A 26,049-nucleotide genomic window follows, 5' to 3' on the forward strand; every position below is an offset into this window, starting at 1 on the left:
AACACTCGACAACCAAATTTGCAGTTAAGTATCTGCAGCTTGAGGAATTTCGGCTCAGAGTTGCTGAGCTGGAGGCCAAACTGCAGACACTGCAGGGCATCAGGACAAAGAAGGATCCAGTTGTCATGGTCCATGTAAGAATGAATGACATAGGTACAGCTAGAAATAATAGACTGCTGAGAGAGAGTTTGAGGAGTTAGGGTCCAAATTAAAAAGCAGAATCTCAAAGATAATAATCTCTGGATTGTTACCTGAGCCATACACCAATTGACATAGGTAAAAAGAGATTAGAAAGGTTAAATGCATGACTCAAAGAATTGCAGTGGGAGGCAAGAGTTTTGCTTCATGGGTCACTGGCACCAGTACTTAGGAAAGAAGGAGCTGCTCCATTGGAGCAGGCTCCACTTCACCTGGACTAGGACCAGTGTCTTTACAAATCGAATAACTAGGGCAGAAAACAGGGCCTAACACTAATAAAAGGGTGGGGGAGGGGGTGCGGAGGTGGATGGATTCAGGAAAGGGTAAATTCAAAAGCTGTGAGGGAAATATCAAGTGAGAAATAGGAACTTAAACAAATCAGTATAAGTAAAGAAATTGTACTGGAGAAATTAAAAGGGCTAAGTTGTGACAAATCCCCTTGGACCCGACAACCTGCGTCCTAGCGTTTTAAAAGAGCCAGCTGCAAAGATGGTGGATGAATTTGGTTTTGATCTTCCTGGAATAGTGTGCGTGATTTTGGTCTCCTTACCTAAGGAAGGACATACATGCCCATTAGTGATCAATGAGAAATCAAATAGGCCCAGGCTAGAGAAGTCAGCCTACATGATGATGTTTATAAGCAGGAAGATGCTGAATGTTGTCTGAAAAATGGGGTCCTCAACCATTGTGGGCCTAATGAATTGACCTTATGTTGCATTGTATAATATAGCATCAGAAGAACACAGAGCTGACAAAACAAAAGTGACAATAACAGCCTTGATCAAACTCTACCTGAAATAATGCATTCACTTTGGGCACCAAGCCTCAAGAAGGTTATACTGGTCTTGGAGGGGTGTACATCACCGAATCACTAGAATTGTATGAGAGCTTAAAGAGTTAAATTGCAAAGACATGGTTTTGTAAACTTGGCTTTTATTCCCTTGATTTTAGAATGTTCGCGTGGTGATCTAATTGAAATGTTTATAATGCTAAAAGGATTCGAGAGTAAATGCAGAAGTTATTTCCTTTGGTGAGGAAATCCAGAGCAAGGGGGCACAATGTTAAAATTAGAGAAAGGCCTTTCAAGTGTGGATTTTATTTACAAAGGTTAGTGGAAATCTGGAATTTATCCTTAATAGGCTGTGGACCCCCGGTCAATTAAAATTGTCCTTACTGGGATCAATAGATTTTTGTTAAGAACGAGTTTCGTGGGACGTAGAGCAAAAGCGAGCAAATAGAGTCGAGGTACAGACCAGACATGATCCAATTGAACGATGGAGGCTTGAGGGGGTTTCCTATGTTAGGATAATGCTCTCCGCTGAAATTAGAACTCATGGACAATATGGAAAAACATTCCCCCGTATTTCAGCCTCATCTTCAGAGATATTTAAACCAGGTCCCGTATCCATTTGGATCCAATGCTGGGATAAGTATCAGCACATCCACAGGAGTGTTTTCGTTTAGAAGTCTCTTAAAACCTAGATATAATGTTCCTTTTTCTTGCCATTTTCTGCAGCAATATTACACCGAAAGCGAAATGAATGTGTCACTGTCTGGAATTGTAGGTCAGAATCCTTAGTCCCTCATGGAGGTGAGCAACAGGGTGTACATAAAAACTCTCACCACCAGCCAGCATGCCAGCCCCATCCCGCTCTAGGCCATTTTTCAAGAGGCGGGACGGGGTGGGAGTGGGGGTGCATGGCCACCTGCCTGCAAGCAGGAGAGAGCCGATAAATATGATTTAAAGCCTATTGTCAGAGGTCGGCTGGAATTTCCCAGTTGGTCTCCAGGCCCCCAGAGCCATTGGGAACTAGGCCAATTGCCTGCAAGAAGCCTTCCAGCAGCAAACCTGGGTGAGGGAGGGGGAGTTACAGGGCTAGCACTTCAAGCTGGCTTGGAGACCCGCCACCCTTCCCCCCGCCCCCCACACCACACCCACAGCCTACCCAGGCACAGCTGCCATGTGGAGAGCCTTCCCCTCCACAATGATGGCCCAGATGTCAGTCTATTTTTTGTCCAAAACTATTAAAATTTGAAGAGAGAGCGGGCACCTCCATCTTGAGGCAACTTCTCCCTCTCTTACCCGAAAAGGCTTCTTCTTCTGCTTCTTCAGCATTGGGCGACTGCCTACTGGTCCTTCAGCTTCAAGAGGCAGGCTGCTGTCCTTAGTTGGACAGCAAGTCCACCCTTTGGCCACTAATTGGCCAGTTCAGGAGAATCATAACCCGGTGAACATTCCCCAAATGGTGTGGGGTTCTGACACCCATTTGATCCTTGCATCAAGTGTGCCGAAGTTGGCGGGGAAAGTCCTGCCCTAGAATCTTATAGCACAGAAGGCTATTCAGTCCATCTACCTCTGCCGGCTATTCAAAATAGCTCTCCAGCTGGTCTTGTTCTTCTGCTCGTTCTCCATTGATGAATCTTGAGATGTTTTTACCGAGGAACAGGTTAGCTGTGCTATTTAACACAGGTTAAAATGTCGTCTTTGTGTGATCTATTGAACAGTTTGAAAGTTCTAACCTACCTGATTTCTTCCTCTGGTGTATGGCACCGGATCCGAACGGGTTCAATGGAAGGCAGGTAGATATCACCAACTGAAGAAAGCGCGAAGTTGACTTTCACCCGATGATACGGCTCTGCTTCATTTGGCTGTTTGGGATATCATTTGCAGGACAGATTTAATTCTGACATTTGAAAACATGAACAAATAAACAAGCAAATGGTAGATTCATGAACCTTTTTTGGAAGAGGAGTCAGTGAGTCGTGTGATTCAAGTTGGTGATCAGCTTGCCATGAAAAACTTTCAACCAAAAAATACATGTTTGCACCCTTCCCAAAAAGGGAATAATGTAGCGAGACTGATAAGAAAAATTCACAAAGTACTTCTAAGAACTCACACCACTACTTAGTTAGATGGGTTTAAGAGCTTCATCAGTTTCCTTGATACAGACAGCCTGAGAGAGGTTCTCATAGATTTGGAATCAGAAAAGGAATTTGGATTGGTTACCTAGGCCCCAAGCTCTGGAATTCCATTCCTAAACATATCCACATCTCTACTTCCCTCTCCTGTGTTAAGGTGTTCCTTAGAGCCTACCTCTTTGACCAAGCTTTTGGTCATCTGTACTAATATCTCCTTCTCTAGCTCAGTGTCATATCTTATCTTACAATGCCTTTGTGAAGTGCCTTGGGGCGTTTTACTACATCTAGGGTGCCTTACAAATGCAGGTTGTTGTTGTTGGAGAATGTAACAGGTTAGCTAGCCTTCCCTTTCTCCTCCATATCCTGGATTTGGATCTCCTTCTAGCCAGCAGCTCAGAGGCTTCTATGTGAATTGAGCTTGGGTAGTTTTCACCAAAGTCTTAACATTCACAGACCCAGAGCAGGAAATTTGATATAAAGTAGAAACCAAACTGAGAATCTCAGCCATAAGTCATAGAGTTTCAGGGGAAAAATACAAACTAGCAAAGCAAGGAATGACCTATGGAGTGTGGGGGTAAGGCATATTATTGGGACAGAGTGGAGAGAACTTAGCTCTGCAAATAAAGAACAAAACTGCAGGTATTGGAAGCCTAAAACAAAACAGATACAGATGGAAGTGCACAGCAGGTTAGTCAGCGTGTGTAAAGATGATTGTAGATCACGCAGCACAGAAAGAGGGCTGTTCGGCCCATCATGTCTGTGTTGGCTATTTGCGAGAGCTATCCATTTAGTCTCACTTCCTGCTCTTTCCTTGTGGGCTTGCAAATCTTTCCTTTTCAAGCTTTAATCCAAGCCCCTTTTGAAAGTTATGATTGGATCCGCTTCCACCACCCTTTCAGGTAGTGTAGTGCATTCCAGATCATAACAATTCATTGGCGTAAATAAAATTCTCCTCACCTTCCCTCTAGTTCTTTTGAAAATCACCTTAAATCTTGCCAATTACCTTAAATAGAAAAGTAAAAGACAGGGTAAGGTTTCAGGTGTGTAATCTTGTTACAGTGTTCTGCATCTGGCTACTTCATATAACCTATGATTGTTTGATGCTGACAGATTTGTTAAGACTGGAAGAGTTCTCTATTCACCAGCGTGGTCACCCCTCAGTTTTAGAAGCATAACAAAATAATTAAAATTTGATTTGAAGGTGGTCATTACTTCATTGGCTTGCATGTAACTCACTGGAACATATATAGCTCACATTCTACAGTACAGTAGAAGTGACCACGGTATTTACTGGATACTGGCAGTGAAGCTCTGGCTTCAACATACAGGAAAGTTCATGTACAAACCATTAATCTTGCAGATATCCTGTCTGCGCTGTAGCTTCTTACATCTTCCAAATCCTGTGTGGTAGTTATAACTTCCTAAAAGAAGGAACGATAAATAAATCAAGGATCGATCCCAGCTATCCCTTCAAGAACATTGAACAATACCGCACAGGGCAACATAGAATTTATTTATTTTTTTACTTACAAACGTGCCACAGTCTGCAGACGAATTAAAAGTAAAGTGAGCCCATCTCACAAGGTCCTACATTATTCATATCTTACCACATCGTCCAATGAAAACTGGGATCCTTGAGCCACGAGATGTCCATTAACAGAAATCATAGCACAGCCGTCATAATACAGGCGGTCACCATCACAGCCCTTCTGGTTGGCAAGGAGATAAATACCACCATTCTGGGGAGGTGAAAGAGAAGAAAATTCAAGACACAGCCGAGGACTGAGCTAACTTTGCATAATTATGCGATTTGAAGGATGGGCCTGGTGGGGAAGAGTTTGGTACAAGTTTTATGGTTTACCTTAGCACAGGACATATAAAGGAGCATATAAAGGTATGAAAATTCCTCAGTAGAGATATTGATATTATCTTGCATGCTTCCATACATTTCTGGTGGCAATTTACACCTCTTTATAATCTGCAATGTTTCACTGCTTTTCTTTTAAAAGCAGCGCAAGCTTAGCAAATGAAACCACTTTGGAAGTCTTCACCTCGAGAGAATGCACAAGTTTATATTTCAGTTGCCGGCATTGCCTTCTTACTACACAAAACCAAGAAAACAACATACAGAGTCTGAGGTACACAGATAATAAACAACAAGGTATATCAAGAGAAGCCCAGGATGACTCCACATCCAACTTTCCTCTCCATGAAGGGATATGCTTGGATCCTGCTGTTCAAATGGGAGGAATTTAAAGCTGGCTTTGTGGGAAACAGAGAGCGTGAGGCTGCAGTACAACACTCAATGCAACAGCTGTTCTGACACAATATCTCAGACAAATATTAGGTTCAGATCATAATAGTTAATTATAAATGTGGAAAAAAAGTTTTCTTAAAACCAACAAGGAAAATTAAAGTTAGCAATTGATTGAGCTGAACCCTCGAGGGAAGCAGTCCATGGTGTTAGCAGATGATTGTGTTCTGTAACCATGAAGTTTCTTCAATGCTGCAAGCTAACATAAATCTTGCAGCAGATGACAGTAATGTCTGTTTTGTGATTTAACTTTTTTTCCTTACCTCAATGACCACCCCCAGGCATACAAGAGAATTCTGCTGCAAACTGCCAGCCCAAAGAATCCTCAACTTCCTTCGCCTCACCATTACTTGCCATACCTTTAACGTTCAAGGTCCCAAGCTCTGGAATTCCCTCCCTAAACCTTGCCGCCTCTCACTCCAATTTAAGGCACCCCTTAAAACCTACCTCTTTGACCAAACTTTTGGCGACCTGTCCTAATATTTCCTTATGTGGCTCAGTGTCAAATATTTGCCTGATTATGTTCCTGCAAAGCACATGGGATCTTTTACTATACTAAAGGCTCTGCATAAATCTTGCTATAATTACATTATAGCAATTATAATACCACAATATTTGCTTTTCACCCATAAAAGGCCTAGAAACAAAAATTGACATGGCTATGTCATAACTGCCATCAGTACAATACCTGGCTCAACGTTCTTGTGTCAGATACACATTCACGGCTACTTGATGAGCTATCTGGTCAGAAATTTAAAAATAAGCTTGCAATCCGATGAACAAAATGAACAGCGAGCAAGTTCATTCTTTCAAACTTTGTCTTCCTCGGTTTGTGAAGCAAGCCTGGAAATTCATTTTAATTCGGAGACCATTTTAACCCCTGTACCTTTGCAGTAGCTGACTTTATAAGGTCGACCCTCAAGTAATTTTTCCGAAGGACATGGTGGCTCCCCGACGAATTAGTAAATATCTCCACCCCTTCCATCGTCATGGCAATGTGGGGACTGGGAAGGAAAGAACAAGAGTAGTCAATTTCTCAAACATATGTTGTCATTGGAACTGATGACATTTGTATAAAAGGTACATAAACACAATGCACAATCAAGTCTTTTGGAACATATATTAGACAAGTTCATTGCTGAGCAGCAGTCCACAGCCTAGACACACTCACAGATGGCAGAACTGCAACAAAACATGGTAATCTTACTTACATATAATCCACTCATAGCACTTAGTAATGGGTTCACCATATCAGTGGTGATTAGGTTACAGTATCGAAAGGTGCTTCATTTTATATTGAGCCAGTAGCCAGTAATAACCACTCAAACACATTCCCACCTCTACCTACTAATATCCTGTATTGATACATATTTGGCCACAGGCAAGAGAGGCCCACGCCAAGCAGCCAGCCTGGTGGGTTTCCCAGCACAGGCTGGTCATGTATGGGGGAGGTCCCTCCCTTTTGGGCCCCCTGGGTTGATTGGAGGGCCTCCCCCACCCTCCAGATTTTACCCATCCACAGATTACCCTTCCTCCATTGCCGCTCTAAAACGCCAGTCCCCCAATCCGGTCGCCTCACTTGCCCCCCTCATCAGGACCTACTAGCTTAGCACCCGGTGAGAATCCCAAAAATTATTAAACGATCCAACACTGCACATTACCTAGCATGTTCTCTGAGGCGGGACTTCCTATCCCCGAGGAGTGGAAATCCCGCCTCCAGCCTATTGGCGGCCAATTGGTTAAATGGCTGCAGGGCAGCCGGGGGTGTTCCCCTCAGTAGGCTCCCCCACTCTCATCTTTTTGGCCAAGGGTGGAGGAATACAAGAAATCCAGCACCTCATATAACTCAGCCCAAAGTAACCATTTCAAAACTCTGTCTTATTGTTGGTACTTTTCCCAAATTTGGCACGAGCATATTTTCAGCAGCATCATCTTGGCTGATCAAGTTATATCTAATGGTCTCTGCTCCCCATATGGAGATGTGATACCTTATCAGCATCACTACTGGGAATTACATCTGGTGCACTACTTTTACCAGTATCATCTCTTACATGCTATCTATGCAGGAACCATTTGTAACATCTACAAATCTTGCAGCCCTTATCCTTCCTCTCTGCAATATTTGGTGAATAATTACTGGACCACTAGAAAACAAAAAATCACCCAAAACATTTGATAATTCCATTACCCCTTCAGTTTGTGACTGCAATGCCTTGTCCTAATAGGCCCCTTGACCTCGAGGCCAGGAACAGATATCAATCTTCAATCTTGGACAAAGAGCTTAATACAGCTGCATCTGAATTCCTGTAGCACCATGTCATATGGATCAATAGCATGTACTCCTCAACAACTGTTAAGTCCTCATTCACAGAGATACATCCCTTCCTTTCAGTCCTATTCTGTCCTTTTGGACTTGCTCAATATCCTTTGAACTGAAATGTTGCCATGTCATTTGCATCTAATCATTTCTAAGAGTTAGTAAATAATAATATGCTTCAGCAATCATTGGATTTCAACTCAGCATATTCTTGCTTTTAAAGTCTGGATCTTCCAAGGATCGGCAATCATCATCGGATTGATGCTCCACTAAAACTTTTGCCCGACTCGATGTTGCTCCGCATTTCTTGCCAGGTCTTCCGAACACGGCTTTACCAGAAATGCACAGCACAGCTTTCATTGGGGAACTCGGTCGAAACACAGTCGAGACGGCGGGGGGTGGTGGTGGACACAGGGAAGACAGGACATGCTCCCTTTTTAGCGCTGCCGTATGCTAAGTTTAAAGGTCCAGTTTGAATGTTAGTCAATGGGTGAATGGCTGAGTGGATTGGTGAGTGAATGGGTAGACAGGTAACTGGCAGGTGGGGAGGGCAGTAGTGGGTGGTCGGGCTGATAGTCGGGGGCAATTAAGTCAGGGGGAGTAGTTGGACGGTCAGCATGAGTAATTGGGGTGTCAGTTCTGGAGTTACCCAGGAGCTAGGCTAGTTTATTTTCTGTCTAACATTTCCTGGTTAACTATTCAGGTAAGAAAATAGTAACTCTCCCAGGTCTCCAACTCTAACTCAAAAGTCAGAGAGTTTTGCAGAGGGTCCCAGGGTGCAGGGGAATTGTCCATCGGCACTTGAAACTTCCCAGGCAATTCCCACATAGGTCGCGCATCGGGACTTCCACAAGGTCCTGACGCGCATCTCCAGTTGGATGTCCAATCTCCAACGATCCAGGGACTGGAAAATTTGGGGTAGGATGTTCATATGTCCTTATGTAGGATCTCCTCTAAGCAAGTTTCCTGCAATGCCGTCAGCATTTACTGTTTACAGAGCATATTTTAAAACAAAAAATCAATGGTGACAAACAAAAATTATAAATATTATAGAATCAATCTTAATTTTTACAACCCTTTGATATTTTATAAAGGCAGCAGCAATGGTGACATTCCCACTGCAAAAATGTCAGATTAGGTCATTATGTTAAAGTAATATGACGAGAAGGCCAAAAATCAGTTTTACACTGTCGTGAAACCAGTTTGCGATTGTCCAATCTACCCGTTAACGGCGGGCCACATTTCCCACTGTCACATGTCGGGGAACATCATTGTAATACATTTGCGTCTAATTATAATCCTCGCTCACTGGAATCATCCTCCAACATCAAATTTACCGCCCACATCGGTGTGACTTCAGAGCGATGTGCTTCACGACTGCCTTTAAAAGGTGTGCACCTGGCGGCCTGAACTTCGAGGGGAACGTTGGAGGTGAGTGCACACAACCTTGCGCAGAGCTCACAAGTGGCGCCCCATAGGACATCAAGGAAGAGACGCCGCGCATTCACCAGCGGGGGTCACGGGCTTTGTCCTGGCTGGTTTTCAGTGCAGTGCCAGGGCTAGGGCTCCAGTGCGGGTCAGGCCAGGTGGGTTTGGGGGAGGAGGGGTGGGGCAGGGGGAGGCAAGGCAGCACAGACTGAAGGAAATACTCAAGCACATGCTGAGGAGGGGCGGGCGGGTGAGGGGACCAAGGGAAGCGGCCACACACTTGGTGAAGCTTGTCAAAAGTGAGCATTCTTCTACAGCTAAGACCGTTCAGCTCTGAAACTTTTCTGCCCACTCGGGCAACGCAAAAGCATGAAATTGCCACCAAACGCTCGAGAAATTTTCACCCCTCGGGCACAGACTCCAAATTAATGTGCAGCTTAGGGGGCAGCAGAGCAATTGGCCGACTGCCAAATTATACAATCCCCTTATGAAAGGTGGTCATGGTGCAGTCACTGGTGGAGGTGCTCACAGCCCCTTGGCAAGGTCTTTATCTGGGTTTGGACCAGTATCCATTATGGTTCAAGCTAACAGCGCAGCCTTGCAGTGCGGGTTGGGAGAACGCCTGCACCCGAGCTGGGAGTACAGCCTGCAGTCCAGTGGCTGAAGTAGCCGTGTTATGACGCGGAAGATGATGTGTGTCAGGCGGACCAAATCCACGAGGGGGACTTGGTCGCGCTATCACAACGGGTTTGCAATTTGTATTTATTTCAAGATGTGTGCATTGAGTTCAGGAGTAATAAGTCTGCCAAGACTTCAAGAGGCTTTAAAAGATTAAAATTAAAATATTTATAAACAAAAGAAAAGATTTCAAGCACACACATAAGTCTACAAATTACTAATATAATAACTCCTAAAATACCTAATTAACCTGACTCCCAGTTACTCCCCTTTAAGGCAATGGTCCAAAAATAGATTTTAGATTTTAAACAGATCCAGCAAATTAACACAATACCCTGGACAGTGGTATTCCACATGGCTTTTCTCCAGCTTCAGTAGACAGCAGACTTATGTACAAATGCTGGAGGCTTCATTAAGGCTATTTCACACACATCTGTCGGATGTCACAGGGACTTCTCCTGACAGATAGCCTCATTTTCCTTTATTTATGTTTTTCTCTCTAAATATGTAAATTCTATTGTTTCATATGTCTTTGAAACTGTATCTTCCTCACAATATAAAAATGTTCATGTTGTTACTATTTATTGCGGTAACCTTTGAGGAAAACAAACACATTCCTTAGTCTTGCTTATCTGGCTAGTTGTAAACAGACTTAAATCCCTTTGAAATCCAAATCTCCCTTCAGCTATCTAAAACTGCAAATTCCCTTCACACTTTACATGCTAAGCCAGCATCCATGTTTACTTATTAGCATGTCAAGCACTTAGCTTCTTTTGATTAGTTAAAGCTTGCAGTCTACTTCACTCCAAATATAATTAAATCACACACAGACAGGCCCAGCTAGACCCGTATAAACCTTCTTCACAAACAACCAGAAAAATATTAGGAAAATTATTATACTTTCATCACAGCCATCAATCGGTCAAGTGGAGTGGGGCGGAGGTGGATGGGGTTTCGGACAGCCAATGAGCACACTACACACTGGCCATCCAAGTGGTGGTCAGCACTCTCCTGCATACGTGAAGGGGTCTTCAGACTTAAGCAAGAAAGGTTCTTTGGGCACACATGCTAACCCACGCATTTCTCTCTCTCTCTCTCTCTCTTTGACCCTGCAGGAGGAGAACATCAGGATTATGGAGCCTGGTGATTTAGCAGTATGCCTCATGGCTTGCAGAGACCACAGAAGAAGAAGAAGAAGAGGAGAGCAGCGGAGGCACCTGGCTCAGCAAAGGAAGGAGCACCTCCCTCAAGATGTAGGGGCGACAGGGTCTGCTGCACACACAGCTGAAGATCCACAGCAAGCCGTCGCTCGTAGTCACCTCGCTAGGCCCAGGGTCTATATACGGCACCTTTCATTCCCGCAAATGACCGAGAACCAGTGTCGCCAAAGACTGCCCATATCTAGGGAACTGATTTGGCACTGCAGGATTTGACACCATGGGGACATGGAGGGCATCCACTGCCAGTGACTCCTTCCAGAGCTCCACGGTATGTGTGGGATCTCACAAGCCTCCATGCACAAGTACATCCAGGAGGTTATGGATACCATCCTCACGAAGGCACAGAACTTTGTGCATTTCACACGTAGTCTGGAAAGCCAGGGGCGCTGGGATTTGCATAGATCTCAGGTTTTCCACAGCTGCAGGGTGCCGTCAACTGCACTCACGTGACGCTTAGATCTCCATGGCAACAAGCAGTCAATTACATCAACCACAAGGGCTTCCATTCGCTGAATGTTCAGCTGGTCCGCAACCACCACAAACACATCCTGCAGGTCTGCGCACGATTCTCAGTGAGCATCCATGACTCCTACATCCTTAGCAGGTCTCAGATCCCTGACATCTTCCAGGGTCCAGAGAGGCTGCAGGGTTGGCTCCTCGGGAACAAGGGCTACCCACAGAGGACGTGGCTGATGACGCCCGTGCGGCAGCCTCAGGCTGCAGCAGAGCGACGGTACAACGAGGCTCATGCTGCGACCCAGGCTTTGGTGGAGCAAACTATAGGAATTTTGAAAGTGAGGTTCCAGTGCCTCGACAGGTCCAGTGGAGCACTGCAATACAGTCCCCAGGCGTGTTGCGCATCATCGTCACTTGCTGTGCGCTCCACAGGGATACGACCTGGCTGAGAAGGAGCTGGAGAAGCTGCACGTATCCTCTGATGAGGGGGACGTCGAAAGGGATGATGATAATGAGGTCCTCGAAGGCAAGGATGCCAGCGATGAGGCCACTGCACTGGCAGACGAGGCAGGTGTTCGGGAGGGCCCCATAGCTGCAAGGTTCGTGGAGATGACAAGATGCAGTGAGGGCAGTCCTGACATCCTCACCTTGCAACAATAAACATTTGACTCCTGTTTGGCTGATGACAACGCACGTATCCTCAGTGCTCAGGCTCATGTCATGAAGACTCAGCGGAGACCCTAATAGTCGCTAGAGTCCAAGAGGATGATGATGACATGCAGTGAGGACACTCCATAGATCTTCACATAGCCTCTGTCAATGTCTGACTCCTGTTTGGCTGAAGGCAGCTCACCTGCGCTCTGTGATCAGGGTCATATCATGGAGATGCAGCCGTGAAACTTTAAATGCACCTGATCTTTGGCAGCCTTCAGCACCTGACCCCTTCAGAAGCAGTGTCACCAGTCACAGATGCTGAAGAGATGGGGGGCCAGCCCCACCTCAATAGTGCTGAGAGCACACAGAGAATGGCGGAACTCTGTGAAGCCTGCCTATGGCACTCTGGCAGCAGTGACAAGCACCATCAAGGTGCAGGGATCACTAATGTGTCCAGTGAGTGTGAAGCCGGACCATCACTTTGGTCTGAAGGTTACACACTGCACAGGTAAGAGGCCCTGGACTGAGACACCTGCCTTCATCTTGTGCAGGAACCAAGGTTTCACATCTGAGTGACACGAACACTGCTCATCACAACAAGGAGCCATCGACAAGGAGACATTCTTGGGAGTTTATTTACAATAGAGGACATTATGTACAAGCGATTAACATCATGCCCAGGGTGTGCAATGACATCTTTTTCCCCTTCCTAACCCTGCCGCTACATCTTGGTGCTCCCAAACATCCAGAGAGGAGGTGGAAGCAGCCTGCTTACTGCTACGCCCTGTCCGTGATGACTTTGGCAGGTGTCCTCTGGAGGGCCGAGACTTGGGAGGCCCCAGCCTGCTTTCGGGGTCCTGCTGTGTGGCAGTGGCACCTTCCTCGGCCTTTGGAGCTGGAGCTGCAGAGGTCACAGAGAGAGAGGATTCGGATGGGCCGGACATTCCCGGAGTCACCTGGGTGGATGGCCCCAGGGTGTGCACCTGCTGATCCTCCTCCCTATGGGTGTCTGAGGTTCCCTGGCTGACTCCTTGAGGAGAAGGGGAAGCTGGAGTGAGATCGAGGTGCCCCGCGCCCCTCTCGTGTTGACACCGTTGGAGGCCAACTATGGCGTCAGCAATGGAGTTCATCCCACGCAGCAGTGCAGGGCCAATGACATGGACCAAGGTCTCCATGGCGGCCACCATCCTACCAGTGTTGGCCTCAGTGCGTTGGCATGCTGGCGCCATCACCTCAGACTAATGGCGGACGGACTCCTCCATTGTGCCTTGCAATCTGAGGAATGCAGCGGACATCCCTTCCTGATGTTCCCGAGCTCGTCTTTGCAGCTCCAGCAACTGAGGTATGACTGAGTCCAGAGGCTCCTCATCTGACCCGGACTCAGCAGATTTCTGGCCTCCAGCAGTCCTCCGAGTGTTGGAAACCTGAGAAGTCCCTGCCGCCGTCTGCTGTGGATCAGACAGTGCGATGGGGTCACCAGATTGTGACCCCAAGGCGACTGTAAAGCTCGGTCCCACCCAAGTGTATGTCTCTACAATGGTGGAGGGTGTGGGTGAGCACTGTGACAGGTTTTCAATGAGGATGTCATCAGATTCTTCCTCCAAGGTGTCCTCAGGGCTTGAGTCGAGGACCTGGCTCAGGGACTCCCTTGGCTGCTTCCCAGATGTGCCTGAGAAAGCAAGGGGAGATAATTAGTGCATGGCAGTGGCCTGTGAAAGAGGACACATAATTCACGGCATGGTTGTCTGATGGATGTTGCACTGCTGGATCCTCACTTGGTTGAGCACCACCGACCTCACCGTCAGCACAGGAACGGTCCAGATCCTCGCCGGCCAGCTGGGTGGCTCTGTTTTCAAAGCCTGTGAGGACCATGATGTCAGGCATTCCTCCACCAGTCTGCGACCTCTCCCTTTTGTTGTGTGCCAGCTTGGTCTATATCAATACAAATGGAGCGAGTGTAAGCAGAACGCCTGCTCAGAAGGATGCCTGGCATGTGTGGGTGGTGTGTGGTGCCATAGATGGGATGAGGACAGTTTGCAGGGCAGATGAAGGTGTGTATGAGGGGGTGAATGGTGATGTCGCTTGAACTGGCAGTGAGTGAGATCCCTGTGGATGTATGATGGGTTTGAGTGTGTGTGAGTTGACAGTGATGAGAAGAGTGACTTACCCCAGAACAGAGATCATCATTCATCCTCCTTCGGCACTGGGTGGCTATCCTCTTTTGCGCAGCGTTGGCGCTGACCACTGCTGCCACCGCCCCCCCATGCTGGATTGGTGACCTTGCTTGCTGGTCTTCGCCCAGAGCGGGGGATAGAGGACTGCACGTCAGCCTCCACTGCATCCAGCAGGCGCTCGAGGTTGCTAAACTTTGGGCCAGCTTGTTTCCTCCCTTTGACAGCCATGACAGCAGCTTCCGATCCCTTAGGGAGTGCTAGCTCTGTGCAGGGGTGCCTTTTAAATATGGCGCCCGGATTACTGAAGGCCTGAGGTGACGGTAGGGCAGGAAAATCAGATGCTGCCCCGCCAGCGATCCGGCGTGTTTCCCGCGTATGCATTATTCATAAGGCAGGACATGCAGGGAATGGGACGATATAGCGCAAAAACCCACCGTTGCAGCCAGCAACTAAAACGTCCTTTTTCCCGCCTGCTACCGCACTTTGTGCAAGTCTGGAACAATTCTGCCCGCTTTTTTTTCCTCCTCCGTAGCATTATCCAACTTTGCCCTGTCTCAGCTCTTCTGCTACTGTAACCCTCATTCGTGCCTTTGTTACCTCTAGACCTGACTATCCTAACACACTGCTGGCTGACCTCCCACGTTCTACTTTCCATAAACTTGAGGCCATCCAAAGTTATGCTGCTGTGTCATTACTCACACCAAGTTCCATTCACCCATTACCCCCGTGCCCACTGACCTACAGTGGCTCCCAGGTAAGCAATGCCTTGTTGTCAAATCTCTCCATGACCTTGCCTTCCCTACATCGCTAATCGCCTCCAGCCTTGCAATCCTCCAAAATCCTGAATGGTCTTGACAAGGTGGACGTGGGAAGGATGTTTCCTCTTGTGGGTAAGTCCAGAACTAGGGGGCATTGTTTTAAAATTAGCAATCGCCTTTATAGGACAGAGACGAGGAGAATTTTTTTATCTCAGAGGGTTGTGTGACTTTGGAACTCTTGGCCTCAGAAGGCGGTGGAAGTGGGGTCATTGAATATTTTTAAGGCAGAGGTAGTTGGATCCTTGTTAGGCAAGAGAATCAGAGGTTATCAGGTTATCCGGGGTTGATGGGAATGTGGAACTTGAAACACGAACACATCAGCCATGATCTTTTTGAATGGTGGTGCAGGCTTGAGGGGCCGAATGGCCTACTTCTGCTCCTATTTCGTACGTTCGTATCTGTATTCATCTAATTCTGGTCCCTTCTGCATTCCCGATTTTAATTACTCCATCATTGGTGGTCAAGCTTCCAGTTCCCTAAACCTCAAGCTCTGGAATTTTCTCCCCAAACCTCTCCGCCTCTCTCTCTTCTTTTAAGACACGACTTAAAAGCTACCTCTTTGACCACGCGTTACTAGCTACACTAGCAACCAGTTTAAAATCAACAGTCGAGCTTGCGCGGTGGCTCATTTATCCTGGCTAGAAGCGACATACATTCATATGCAGGGCAAAAACAGAAAATGCTGGAAAACTCAGTAGGTCTAACATCATCTGTAGGGAAAGAAACACAGTTACCATTTTGAGTCTGTATGACTCTTCTTCAGAGCTAAAGAGAAGTAGAAATGTGATAAAATTTATACTGTTTAAGTGGGGGGTGGAGCAGGTGAAGCTGGATTAAAAGCCAGCAAAAGGTGGGGGCAAAGGAGAGATTGACAAAGATGTCATGAATAAAAGAACAAAGGGAGTGTTAATGTTAGTGGTAAGGGCTACTGACATGTCTTCCTTAACCGAGGTTTCCCACCCAGTGTGGAGTGATAGGGCCCCCCTTGTCCTCACTTTTCACCCTACCAGCCTCCGTATTCAAAAGATCATCCTCTGCCATTTCTGCCAACTCCAGCATAATGCCACCACCAAACACATCTTCCTCTCACCATCCATCAGCATTCTGCAGGGACCATTCCCTGGTCCACTCCTCCAGCAGCCCCAAAAACTCATCCCCTTCACACGATACCTTCCCGTGCAATCGCAGAAGGTGCAACACCTGCCCCTTTACCTCCTCCCTCCTCAACGTCCAAGGACCCAAACACTCCTTTCAGGTGAAGCAGCAATTAACTTGCACCTCCTTCAATTTGGTCTACTACATTCACTGCTCCGAATGCAGTGACCTCTACCTTGGAGAGACCAAACACAGACTGGGTGACCGCTTTGCAGAATACCTTTGGTCTGTCCACAAGCATGACCCAGACCTCCCTGTCGCTTGCCATTTCGACACACCATCCTGCTCTCATTCGCACATGTCCATCCTTGGCCTGCTGCAATGTTCCAATGAAGCCCAATGCAAACTGGAGGAACAGCACCTCATCTTCCGATTAGACTTCCAGACTTAACATCGAGTTCAACAGCTTCAGACCATGAACTCTTTCCTCCATCTTCACCCTTTTTTTATACCTTCTTTCAAAATTCATTTTTATTTTTTATCCCCTTATTTTTATCTTTATTTATTTTTATTTTTATTCATTCATTGTTTTATCCTCCTTTTTATCCCATTTTCAATACATTTTTCCCCGCCACCACCACCACAGAGGCCATCTGTTACCTGTTCACGTTGTTCTATTCAGAGTGCTTACCCTTGTTCTGCCATTATCATAGTCTGTTTTCTTACCTCTATGCCACTATCAGTGCCTCCTTTTGCCCTTACCACTACCATTAACACTCCCTTTGTCCTTTTTGTCCATGACATCTTTGTCAATCTCTCCTTTGCCCCCATCTATCGCTGGCTGCCTATCCAGCTTCACCTGCTCCACCCCCCTTAAACATTATAAATTTCATCACATTTCTGCTTCTCTTTAACTCTGTGAAGAAGAGTCATATGGACTCGAAATGTTAACTCTGTTCCTCTCTCCACAGATGCTGTTGGACCTACTGAGTTTTTCCAGCATTTTCTGTTTTTGTTTCAGATTTCCAGCAACCACGGAATTTTGCTTTTATTCATAAGCAGGGACCCATTCTTTGCAAACAAAGGAATATGTTCAAGCCTTGTGCCTTTTTTGAATTACCCAGGAACTGGGAAGCTTATAGTCCCCTTGTTGCTTTCTCCATGGCAATGCTTCGGCCAATCAGCATCGACTTGCCAACCAATCAGCACCCTTTTCTCCTACAATATAAATTCTTGTGATTGTTTGAAATTTGGCATTCTTGCATTTGTCCTGATGAGTACAAGTCAAAAGTTTTGTCAATATGGTCTCTCTTTTCAGAAATATTCACCTGGAAGTTGTTTGCCTTGGCTGGGGAATCTAGAACATGAGGGGCAAAATTTCAGGATAAAGGGTGGATATTTTAGGACTGAAATGAGGAAAAATTTCTTCAAAGGGTTGTGAATCTTTGGAATTCTCTACCCCAGAGGGTTGTGGGTGCTCCATCATTGGCTATATTTAAGGCCCAGATAGACAGATTTTTCGTCTCTCAGGAAATCAAAGGATATGGGGTGCAGGCTGCAAAGTGGAGTTGAAGCCAAAGATCAACTACAATTGCGTTAAATGGCGGAGCAGGCTTGATGGGCTGTATGATCTATTTGATCCTATTTGCTCTTGCTCCTATTTCTGATGTTCTTACATTGCCCACTGTCACCTTCTGCTTTTCACTTAAAGTGAGCTTCAATAACAAATGAATAAGCTTAGGTCATCAGAACAATGGACCAAACAGATGAAACGTTTCATCTCCACACTGGATAAGCAAACTTGCTCTCAGTCAATCACAGGCGGATTTCAAGCAATGCACTGAACACGGAAGCCAGTTTTGTAGAGTGATAGGAACACAGGCAACTCTGGTGAATGCAGACAAAACAGTTCAGAGACAATGCAAAATAGAGTATATATAAAGAGCAGGAAAGAGAAATCATTTTGATAATATAGCAGAGATCAAATACAAAGCATAGCAGATGAGAATAGGGAGGAACAAGACCAGATAAAATGGAAATAATGCTATCCTGTATCATTTCAGATGATGTTTTATATCTTTAACAGACTACGAGATACAGAATCCCTAGAGATGCTGAAAGAAATATGATTAAAGTTTGTACCTATTAGGAACCCAGAGTTCCTGACAGATTTCACTTCCAAGACAGGTCTCCTTGGTTTCTATGAGAGCATCACCAAATGGGACTGTCTCCTGAAAGAAAAGACATGCACTGCATTATTGTCTTCTACCTGCATTCTGTTTTAATTTGGGTTTTTTTTTTTTTAAATTGAATTGAGTTGTCAAAAAGTAGTATATTCCTTTATGGACCAGAATTCCTCGGAGTTGCTCCTGCTCTGTTACCAGATGTTCACCAGCACCCCGTTTCATATCCGTTTTACCCACGCTTCCTGAGGAGTTGTAATGGCCAGTTCAGAGGAAATTCCTCGCCATATGTTTCATGAAGTAATTGTATATTTCAGTGCACATTTGTATTTTATGTTGGCTTTGTACATTTTGATCGCACAGTGCTCAAAGATGCATCCACTATTAACTTATTTTTTGAGTACACAAAGCAAATAGGAGCGGCAGCAAATTCTGAATAGAAATTACAATTTACTCGCAGGCGCAAAAATAAAAAGGTTCAGTTAAAATGGTGACTCTGCTTAACGCTGTAAAAGATCCAAAATCAGTTCTCAACTGGCCCTCAGATTAACAAACTTCAAGCTCCTTCCCAAAATGCAGCATTTTGGATTTATTTGGCTAATAAAGAAACAATCTGCACTGTTTCTAAACGTGTACTTCATACTGGTAAGCAACTGATATTTTTTGGGATGCAAATTTTTTTTTAGTGCACAATCTCTGTAATTTTTTTTCCACAGTCATTCAAAAGGTCGACGTGTGTGCAGCCTGTGTAGGAACTCTTGGGTTGCTAGGTAACTACACACCCTAGAGGAAACATTGCAACTCTGCATTCAAAATGCATGAAATCTTAATTTCTCAGTTAAAAAATAAGCTTAGTACATATTAAGACAGACCCCAAATCACTGCCTGGATTTTGCTGCAGAAATAATGATGAGGCTAACAGCCCTCACCATTATTTACATGGAAATCAGGCAGCAACTTCTGGTGCCTGCACACGCGCAGTTACATAAAAATCCAGAAATTGCTCGCCGAGATGCAACATTTCTCTAAAGGCTTTCCGAAAATGCATCTCGCTTACAGACTCACAACTCAAACACATTGAATAGGGTGCAGTTGCTTACCTACTCCACAGATACAGACTCAATGCACCAAAAAAAATTGTGAGGACTTGTCCGGTCCAGCCTAAGTACCCTCTTAATGGTGTGGCAAATATTAATTACTCACAAACAACCTCTCTGCCGTAGAAAATTAATGTTAATAAATGCGGAGACTCACACCTTCAGATTTTAATTATTGTTGGAGATTCTTTAAGAAAGTAAATAATCTTTTATTTTACTTCTTCTTGGTCTCTTTTATATCCCTCTCTTAATGCAATATTTCTTCCTCTCTTCATTTCACTTTCTTACATGAGTTGACACTGAAGTGAATATTCTAACTAATGTTTCCTGGTTCAGACTCAGTGCTGCTTGTTACTCATTCATTAAACCGATTGGTTAAGGGCATGCACAGTTTTTTTTGCCCGGTTTGTATAAATCCTAGATTCTCTGCATCGGGAGCTGCACTTTTTGGATAACTGGTTGATATCAACTTTCAGTGCGAAAACCCACAGAAAGTCGAACAAAGTGTAACAAACAGCTGGCACTTGGAACAAAATTCAGCCCAATGTTGATTCCTGAAAAAGTAACAGCAGTTGTTCAGCACGGTTATTCAGCTCACCTGTCCAGTCACCGTTTGGATTATATCCGGGAGGGAATACTCTTCTACTGTCCTAGGTGAAGTGAAAACACCAAACAATTACTATTTACTTGAATTATTATAAACAGAAATAACCTCCCAGAGATATACATGATTATCTGAAACTCTTAACCATTTTAAAGTTTATTAACACTAGTGAATCTCCTAAGGCATTGCTCCTGATGGTCAAACAATGTGCTGTTTGAACATTCTACCATGCAAAATACATTACATTATTCTGCAGCCAAAGGGTAAGTGGATGTCCTTTTAAAATTACAAATTTTAATCAATGTAAAGTAATTCCAAGTGAGCCGATTCAAAAGGATAATTTTCTTCTGTGGAAATATCAGCCCAAATATTCCGGTCAGAATCGGAACCAGTGTCCATCACTGATCAGATAGAAAACTACCCACTTACCTGCATTCGGCTTTTCTGTCCAAACTTCCAATGGACGATCGTGCAGTTCTCCCTCAGGGCGGGAGAAAGCAATGAAGAGAATCCGCGCAAAAGCCACACCCCCTTTTTACAGCACCAGCTGCTAATCTCTGGTAAGTGTTTAAAGGTACCCAACTTCTCAGTGTATAAGTGAATGAGTGTATGAGTGAGTGGGCGAGCAAATGGGCAAGGGATGGGTGAGCATGTAGGTGTGTAACTGGGTAGGTGAGCAAGTGGGTGGGGTGGCAGCTGGGTCAGGTCACAGGTGGGTAGGGTGGCAGCTGGATAGGGTGGTAAGAGGGTGAGGGGCGCAGGGTGGGTGAGTGGGTAGGTAGGTCAGCGGATCGAGGGGGAAGTTAGGGGAGGTCAGTTGTATGGTTACCCAGGAGTTAGACTAGGATTTTTCTGTCTAACGTTTCCTGGGTAGATATTCAGGTAAGTCGGAGCTGTTTGAAGCCTTCGACTCTAACATAAGGTCAGACTTTTTCCAGAGGGTCCCAGGGAGCAGGGGGAATTACCCATTGTAAGTTCAAACTTCCCAGGCAATACCCATGGAGTTAGTGTGTCGGGACTTGCACAGAGTCCCAAACGATGCACATCTTGGGTCATACGTCCAGATTCAGACCGGAAAACCTGGGCTGTCAATTAAGTGACTGTAGACATTGTGGCTCTAGTGCTTTCTGTTCCTCAAAAGCTTTCCTTTGTTTCATACTACTTCTTTTAGTGATAGAGAGCCGCATATAAGACAATGGGCTGGAGCTTGAGCTGGCAGAATTCCTGCTGCCAGATCCAACAACAGGAAGCGACCCCAAATCAGCCAGTGGCAGGAACCAGGGAGGTATATTCTCAGCAGCGGCTAATTAAGTAGCCACTGCTGTCCCCAAGCGCTGCCAGCCCAGAGAACCAGCAGCTCAGTGATCTCTGCAGTGCCACCAGCACCAGCCACTTAGTGGCTCAATTTGGCTCCCGGCTGGTGGCCCATCTGCCAACTTTCCCATGGCCGGCAAAATGGCATGGCAATGGGGAAAAAAAATCAGGCACCTCCCTCCCCATAGATCTTCTCACCATTTTGCAAGTCTTCCCGCCTCCCAGTCCAATACCATAGGATTCCAGCCAATGTGTTAAAAAGTAGTATTCCATATTTAACAAAAACTGATAAACTATAAAAGTGCAGAGTTAAATATAATCCAACTTTAAACTGTTTCCCTTTGCCAAACCACTGACGGTATTTTATCTGCATCTCCAAACAAGAAGTAAACTGAATATCTCCTTACACCACACACTTGTTAACGCATTCATCAGCAGCAGGAGCTGGGTCAATGGGCTGAATGGCCTACTCCTGCTCCTGTGTTCCTATATAATGGGAGATTTAGGTTCTATGTTTCATGCAGTAAAATGTTGCATCTAGCAGCTCCGGACATCATTTATCAATACTTTATAACTAAGGAGCAGAACACTGCATAAGATTCCACGACAGTGAGATTAATTAAACATTCGGGCATTTTATTCCAAGAACCAAACCAAATTATGCAAGGCGTCAGGTTTCACTGATGCATTAGGCTCAGAAGGTTAATATGTTCTACTCCTCGACATTTCTATGCACCTTCTTCAAGCCTAAGCAGGTCCATCAGCAGAGTTTGGGGCATTCGGGGCCCTCAGCACATCAAGCAGATGAGCTGTGGAACGTAGCCAGAGTTGAAATTGTGGGTTGTGAAGTTGGGTTAATATTCTCCTAGGGGTGAGAGATAAGGCAGTTTTGCTTGGAGCCTTATCAATTGGGCAGGTAATTATTTACCTGCGTAGAGGAAGTGGGTTGCTCTGAGTCCACAAGGGATAAATGTACATGATCTGTGGATTCTGCAGATTTGACGACTGAAGGCATTTTCTAGCTCCACAGTTTATTACGGAAACACCATTACTTAGAAGGTCAGGTAGACTCTTCCAGCATCAGATTTGGAAAGCATAGGCTGATGTGATGGCTCCCCTACACTCTCATTCAGGCAATGAGCAAGAAAGCCCAAGGAAATGATGACTTAAAATGGAACAGGAAGAAATCGCATAAAATTGTCCATAGCCACCATATTGCACAATGAGTAAAGCCAGGTTCAACCACCTGGATTTTGACACAGAAATAAACAAACAATCTGTTTACTCAAATGACTCAGCAAGGAAGCCTTTAGTGGGGATGTTCGAGTTAAACTCAATAAATTGAGCTTGTAGATGCTTTAACCTGCCAATGGTAATGCACACATTAGGGTGGATCTTCATGGAGTTGGTAGACATTTCCTAGCCTTTAAAAATGGCAGCCGGACTCCATTCCGGGATTCCCGACCCCATTTCTGGGATTTCCGATTTTCACCAGGGCCTTTTAAGGGTGGGGGCTGGTTCCAGGTCATTAGCCCGCACCCTGCACTCCCAACCTGGCCGGCTCCATTGCAAGAATAGGCATGTCCTAGCCCTCTGCAATTTTCATGGAGTCGGGCCAGCTTTTCAAAGAGTCGTGGTTCACGGCACCTCGGAGAGGAACTGTATTCTGCCTGAGGGAACCTTTTGAAAAGTAAGTTCAAAAGGTCCACCTCATGTGCCCCATGTGAAGGGATGGCATCCGACCCCCCCACACCCCCCATGACCCCATGCCAAAGTTAGGTTCCCACCCACCCCTATGGTTCCTCATGCCAACTATAGCACTTCCATGCCCATACACTGTATAGAACGGATGAACCCTATAGTAACAATAGGATATGTAAAAATAAAGCTTTAAAAAAAAAGTCATGCCTTGATAACTCTCTACTTCCTTAAAAAAAAATCTCCTTTTTACTACAGACCAATAAAAGTGTAAATCAGAATCAACAACTGAAACTGCAAGCACTTAAAACCTATCAATCTTGTGTAAATAAACATTGCTCAATTGAGAGCATAGGTCAGAGAGACAGAGCTGTCAATCAGGCAATGTTTTCTCTGGGGCTCAAGTTTTCAACAGGTTAATAGATTTCTGGGCTCTCAGCCAAGCCTCATTATATGTTCATTGCCGAGAGCCCAGACATCCATTGGAGTGCTAAAATACCTTGGCATGGGGGCATGAGGGGCTATGGGGGTGTGGTTGGGGGGACATAAGGTGGCATGGGTGGGGCATGGGGAATGATTGGAGGGTAAGGGGATATGAGGATTGAGGGCTGGAGGACATTTCTGTTTTTACACAACAAAAGGTAGGCCTTTTAAACAGCCTCAGCACCCCACTGCCGCTGCGGCTACCTCCGAACTCTTTCCCGGGTCAGTTGGCCTGACTGCAGCCTGCGCCCAACCACCCCCCTTCCCCCACCCCCCTCGCCTCCACACAATGAAAATCCCATCTTTGTGGGCACTTTCTCACAAGGCAGGCAGGCCAACTCCCACTACGCACCTCGAGGATGAAAATCCAGCCCATTATTCCCAAATATTAAGCATCCTATGGATGGAGCAGACAGAACTGAGCTAAAGTTCCAGTTCTCAGCACAGGCAAATGTACAAAAGAAACTAATGGTGAGCTCACGCACTGCAGATGTTCAGCACAAAGCGATTATTTAATCCTCAGTTACAGGAATGCTGGCTAGGATCTTAAATATCAATAGGAAGCAAGAAAACTTGCCTTACCTCAGTTTATTCCATGGCATAAACCAGCGTAACTCTCTGTAGTTGCCACTATTTGCCATGGTCATCTTTGGTCTAATTAACAAAATCTTCCTGAAACACATTTTTAAGGTATGTATAGAATTATTCTCAATCTTCTCAAAAAAAAAACACAAACAGAAGCTAAGGAGATATGGGCAATAGAGCCACTAATGTTCAATGCTATTGAACACCTGAAATGTTTTATTTGATATTGTACTCAAGATATACATAGCATTTACATGGGCGACATTTTGATTCACCTGGGAAAACAAGAACAGTAAGACTGGAATCAGTAAATCGTTTATTGCCTGAATGTAGGATTGCACTGTAACCAGACATCCTAATTTTAAGGCCATTTCACTTACATCCTGGCAAAGGTGTCATTTAACCACTTTCCTAATGATCCAGGTAAGATTCATTCAGGGTCCATGTTCTTGTGATGCAAGGCATGGATTTTATGCTGAGGTTGGCAACGATCAGGGATGAAATTGGTCTGCAGCGGTTTTCAAAGCAGGATAATTTGGGAAATTCTGGGATAGTTGAAATCTGTGATCATTTCTATTAAGATGCTGGGTGGAAAACAAAATAGCAATGGCATTCACCCTAGCCCAATGTGACCAATACAACAAACCTCTTCGGAACCTGGGGTTGTTCTCCTTGGAGTAGAGGAGATCAAGAGGGTATTTGACAGAGGTGTATAAGATGATGACAGGTTTAGGCAAAGAAAAGCTATTTCCCATTGGCTGATAGTATAAAGACTAAGGGACACAGATTTTGGTTCTTTTTGAAGGCAAGGTGCGGGGGATGTAAGGGTAATGTGAGGATAAACTATTTTGTGCAGCGAGTGGTAATGATCGGGAACTCGCTACCTTTGAGGATGGTGGAAGCAGAGACAATGAATGATTTTAAAAGGAAATTGGATGGACACTTGAGAGAAATAAATTTGTAGCGCTACAGGGATAGAGCAAGGGAATGGGACTCACGACAGAAATGACAGAATTGTTACAGCACAGGAGGCCATTCAGCCCATCGTGTCTGCTCTCCAGCTCTCCAAATGAGCAACTCACCTAGCGCCATTCCCCCGCCTTCTCCCCATAACCCTACACCTTCTTCTAGTTCCCTTCTGAATGCCTCAATTGAACCTACCTCCACCACACTCTAAGGCAGTGCATTCCAAACCTCAATCACTCGCTGCATGAAAAGGTTTTCCTCATGTCTCTTTTGCTTCTTTTGCCAACTACTTTAAATCTGTGCCTTCTCGTTCGCGATCCTTTCATGAATGGAAACAGTTTCACCCAATCTACTCTGTCCAGTGCCCTCATGATTTTGAATACCGCTACCTTCTCTTCTCCAAGGAAAACAGTCCCAACTTCTCTAATCTATTTTCATAACTGAAGTTCCTCATCCCGGGAATTATTCTCCTGACTCGATGAGCCAAGTGACTGCTTTCTTTGCTACTATGACTCTATGTATCAAACGGCAATGACATGAATTAGCCCCTCTCTCAGATTTCTCTATCGTGTTTATAAAGTACTAACAGTTTGGACAATTTCATTCCATCTCTAGGGTTTACAGCACAAAACTAATTCTAATTTCAAACAAACTTCATGTGATTATGAATAAATTTGCTTTCTGGTACAGTAACCCCAGCTAAAAACTTACAATGTTGACCTATTGCTTGACATATATGACCAGCTTTTTGTACTTTTTAAAAAAGCTTTTCGTTCTATCCAAAATAATTATGAAGTTTCTATATTGTTGAACATGCTAGGCACAGCAGAGATCCTTTGATGGCAGTG

The 26,049-nt window shown here is 45.1% G+C and overlaps 1 protein-coding gene across 5 annotated transcripts in view; it reads right to left on the bottom strand.

Moving 5' to 3' along the window:
- Positions 1-26,049, bottom strand: part of nadsyn1 (NAD synthetase 1) — a 68,678-nt gene that overhangs the window by 26,798 nt on the left and 15,831 nt on the right. For all 5 annotated transcript variants that reach the window (XR_013577603.1, XM_078549500.1, XM_078549501.1 and 2 more), the window contains 7 exons: positions 24,233-24,322; positions 20,150-20,201; positions 18,414-18,502; positions 6,318-6,435; positions 4,725-4,856; positions 4,464-4,538; positions 2,723-2,847 (listed from right to left, as the gene is read on the bottom strand). Coding sequence is in view for 4 of the 5 variants with exons in the window: in XM_078549500.1 (XP_078405626.1) it covers positions 2,723-2,847; positions 4,464-4,538; positions 4,725-4,856; positions 6,318-6,435; positions 18,414-18,502; positions 20,150-20,201; positions 24,233-24,322 (681 nt within the window). In the remaining variant the exon portion in view is untranslated. The remainder of the gene's footprint in view (positions 1-2,722; positions 2,848-4,463; positions 4,539-4,724; positions 4,857-6,317; positions 6,436-18,413; positions 18,503-20,149; positions 20,202-24,232; positions 24,323-26,049) is intronic.

Source organism: Cetorhinus maximus, chromosome 9 (assembly GCF_964194155.1).
Source record: "Cetorhinus maximus chromosome 9, sCetMax3.hap1.1, whole genome shotgun sequence".
NCBI classification, from domain to species: Eukaryota; Metazoa; Chordata; class Chondrichthyes; order Lamniformes; family Cetorhinidae; genus Cetorhinus; species Cetorhinus maximus.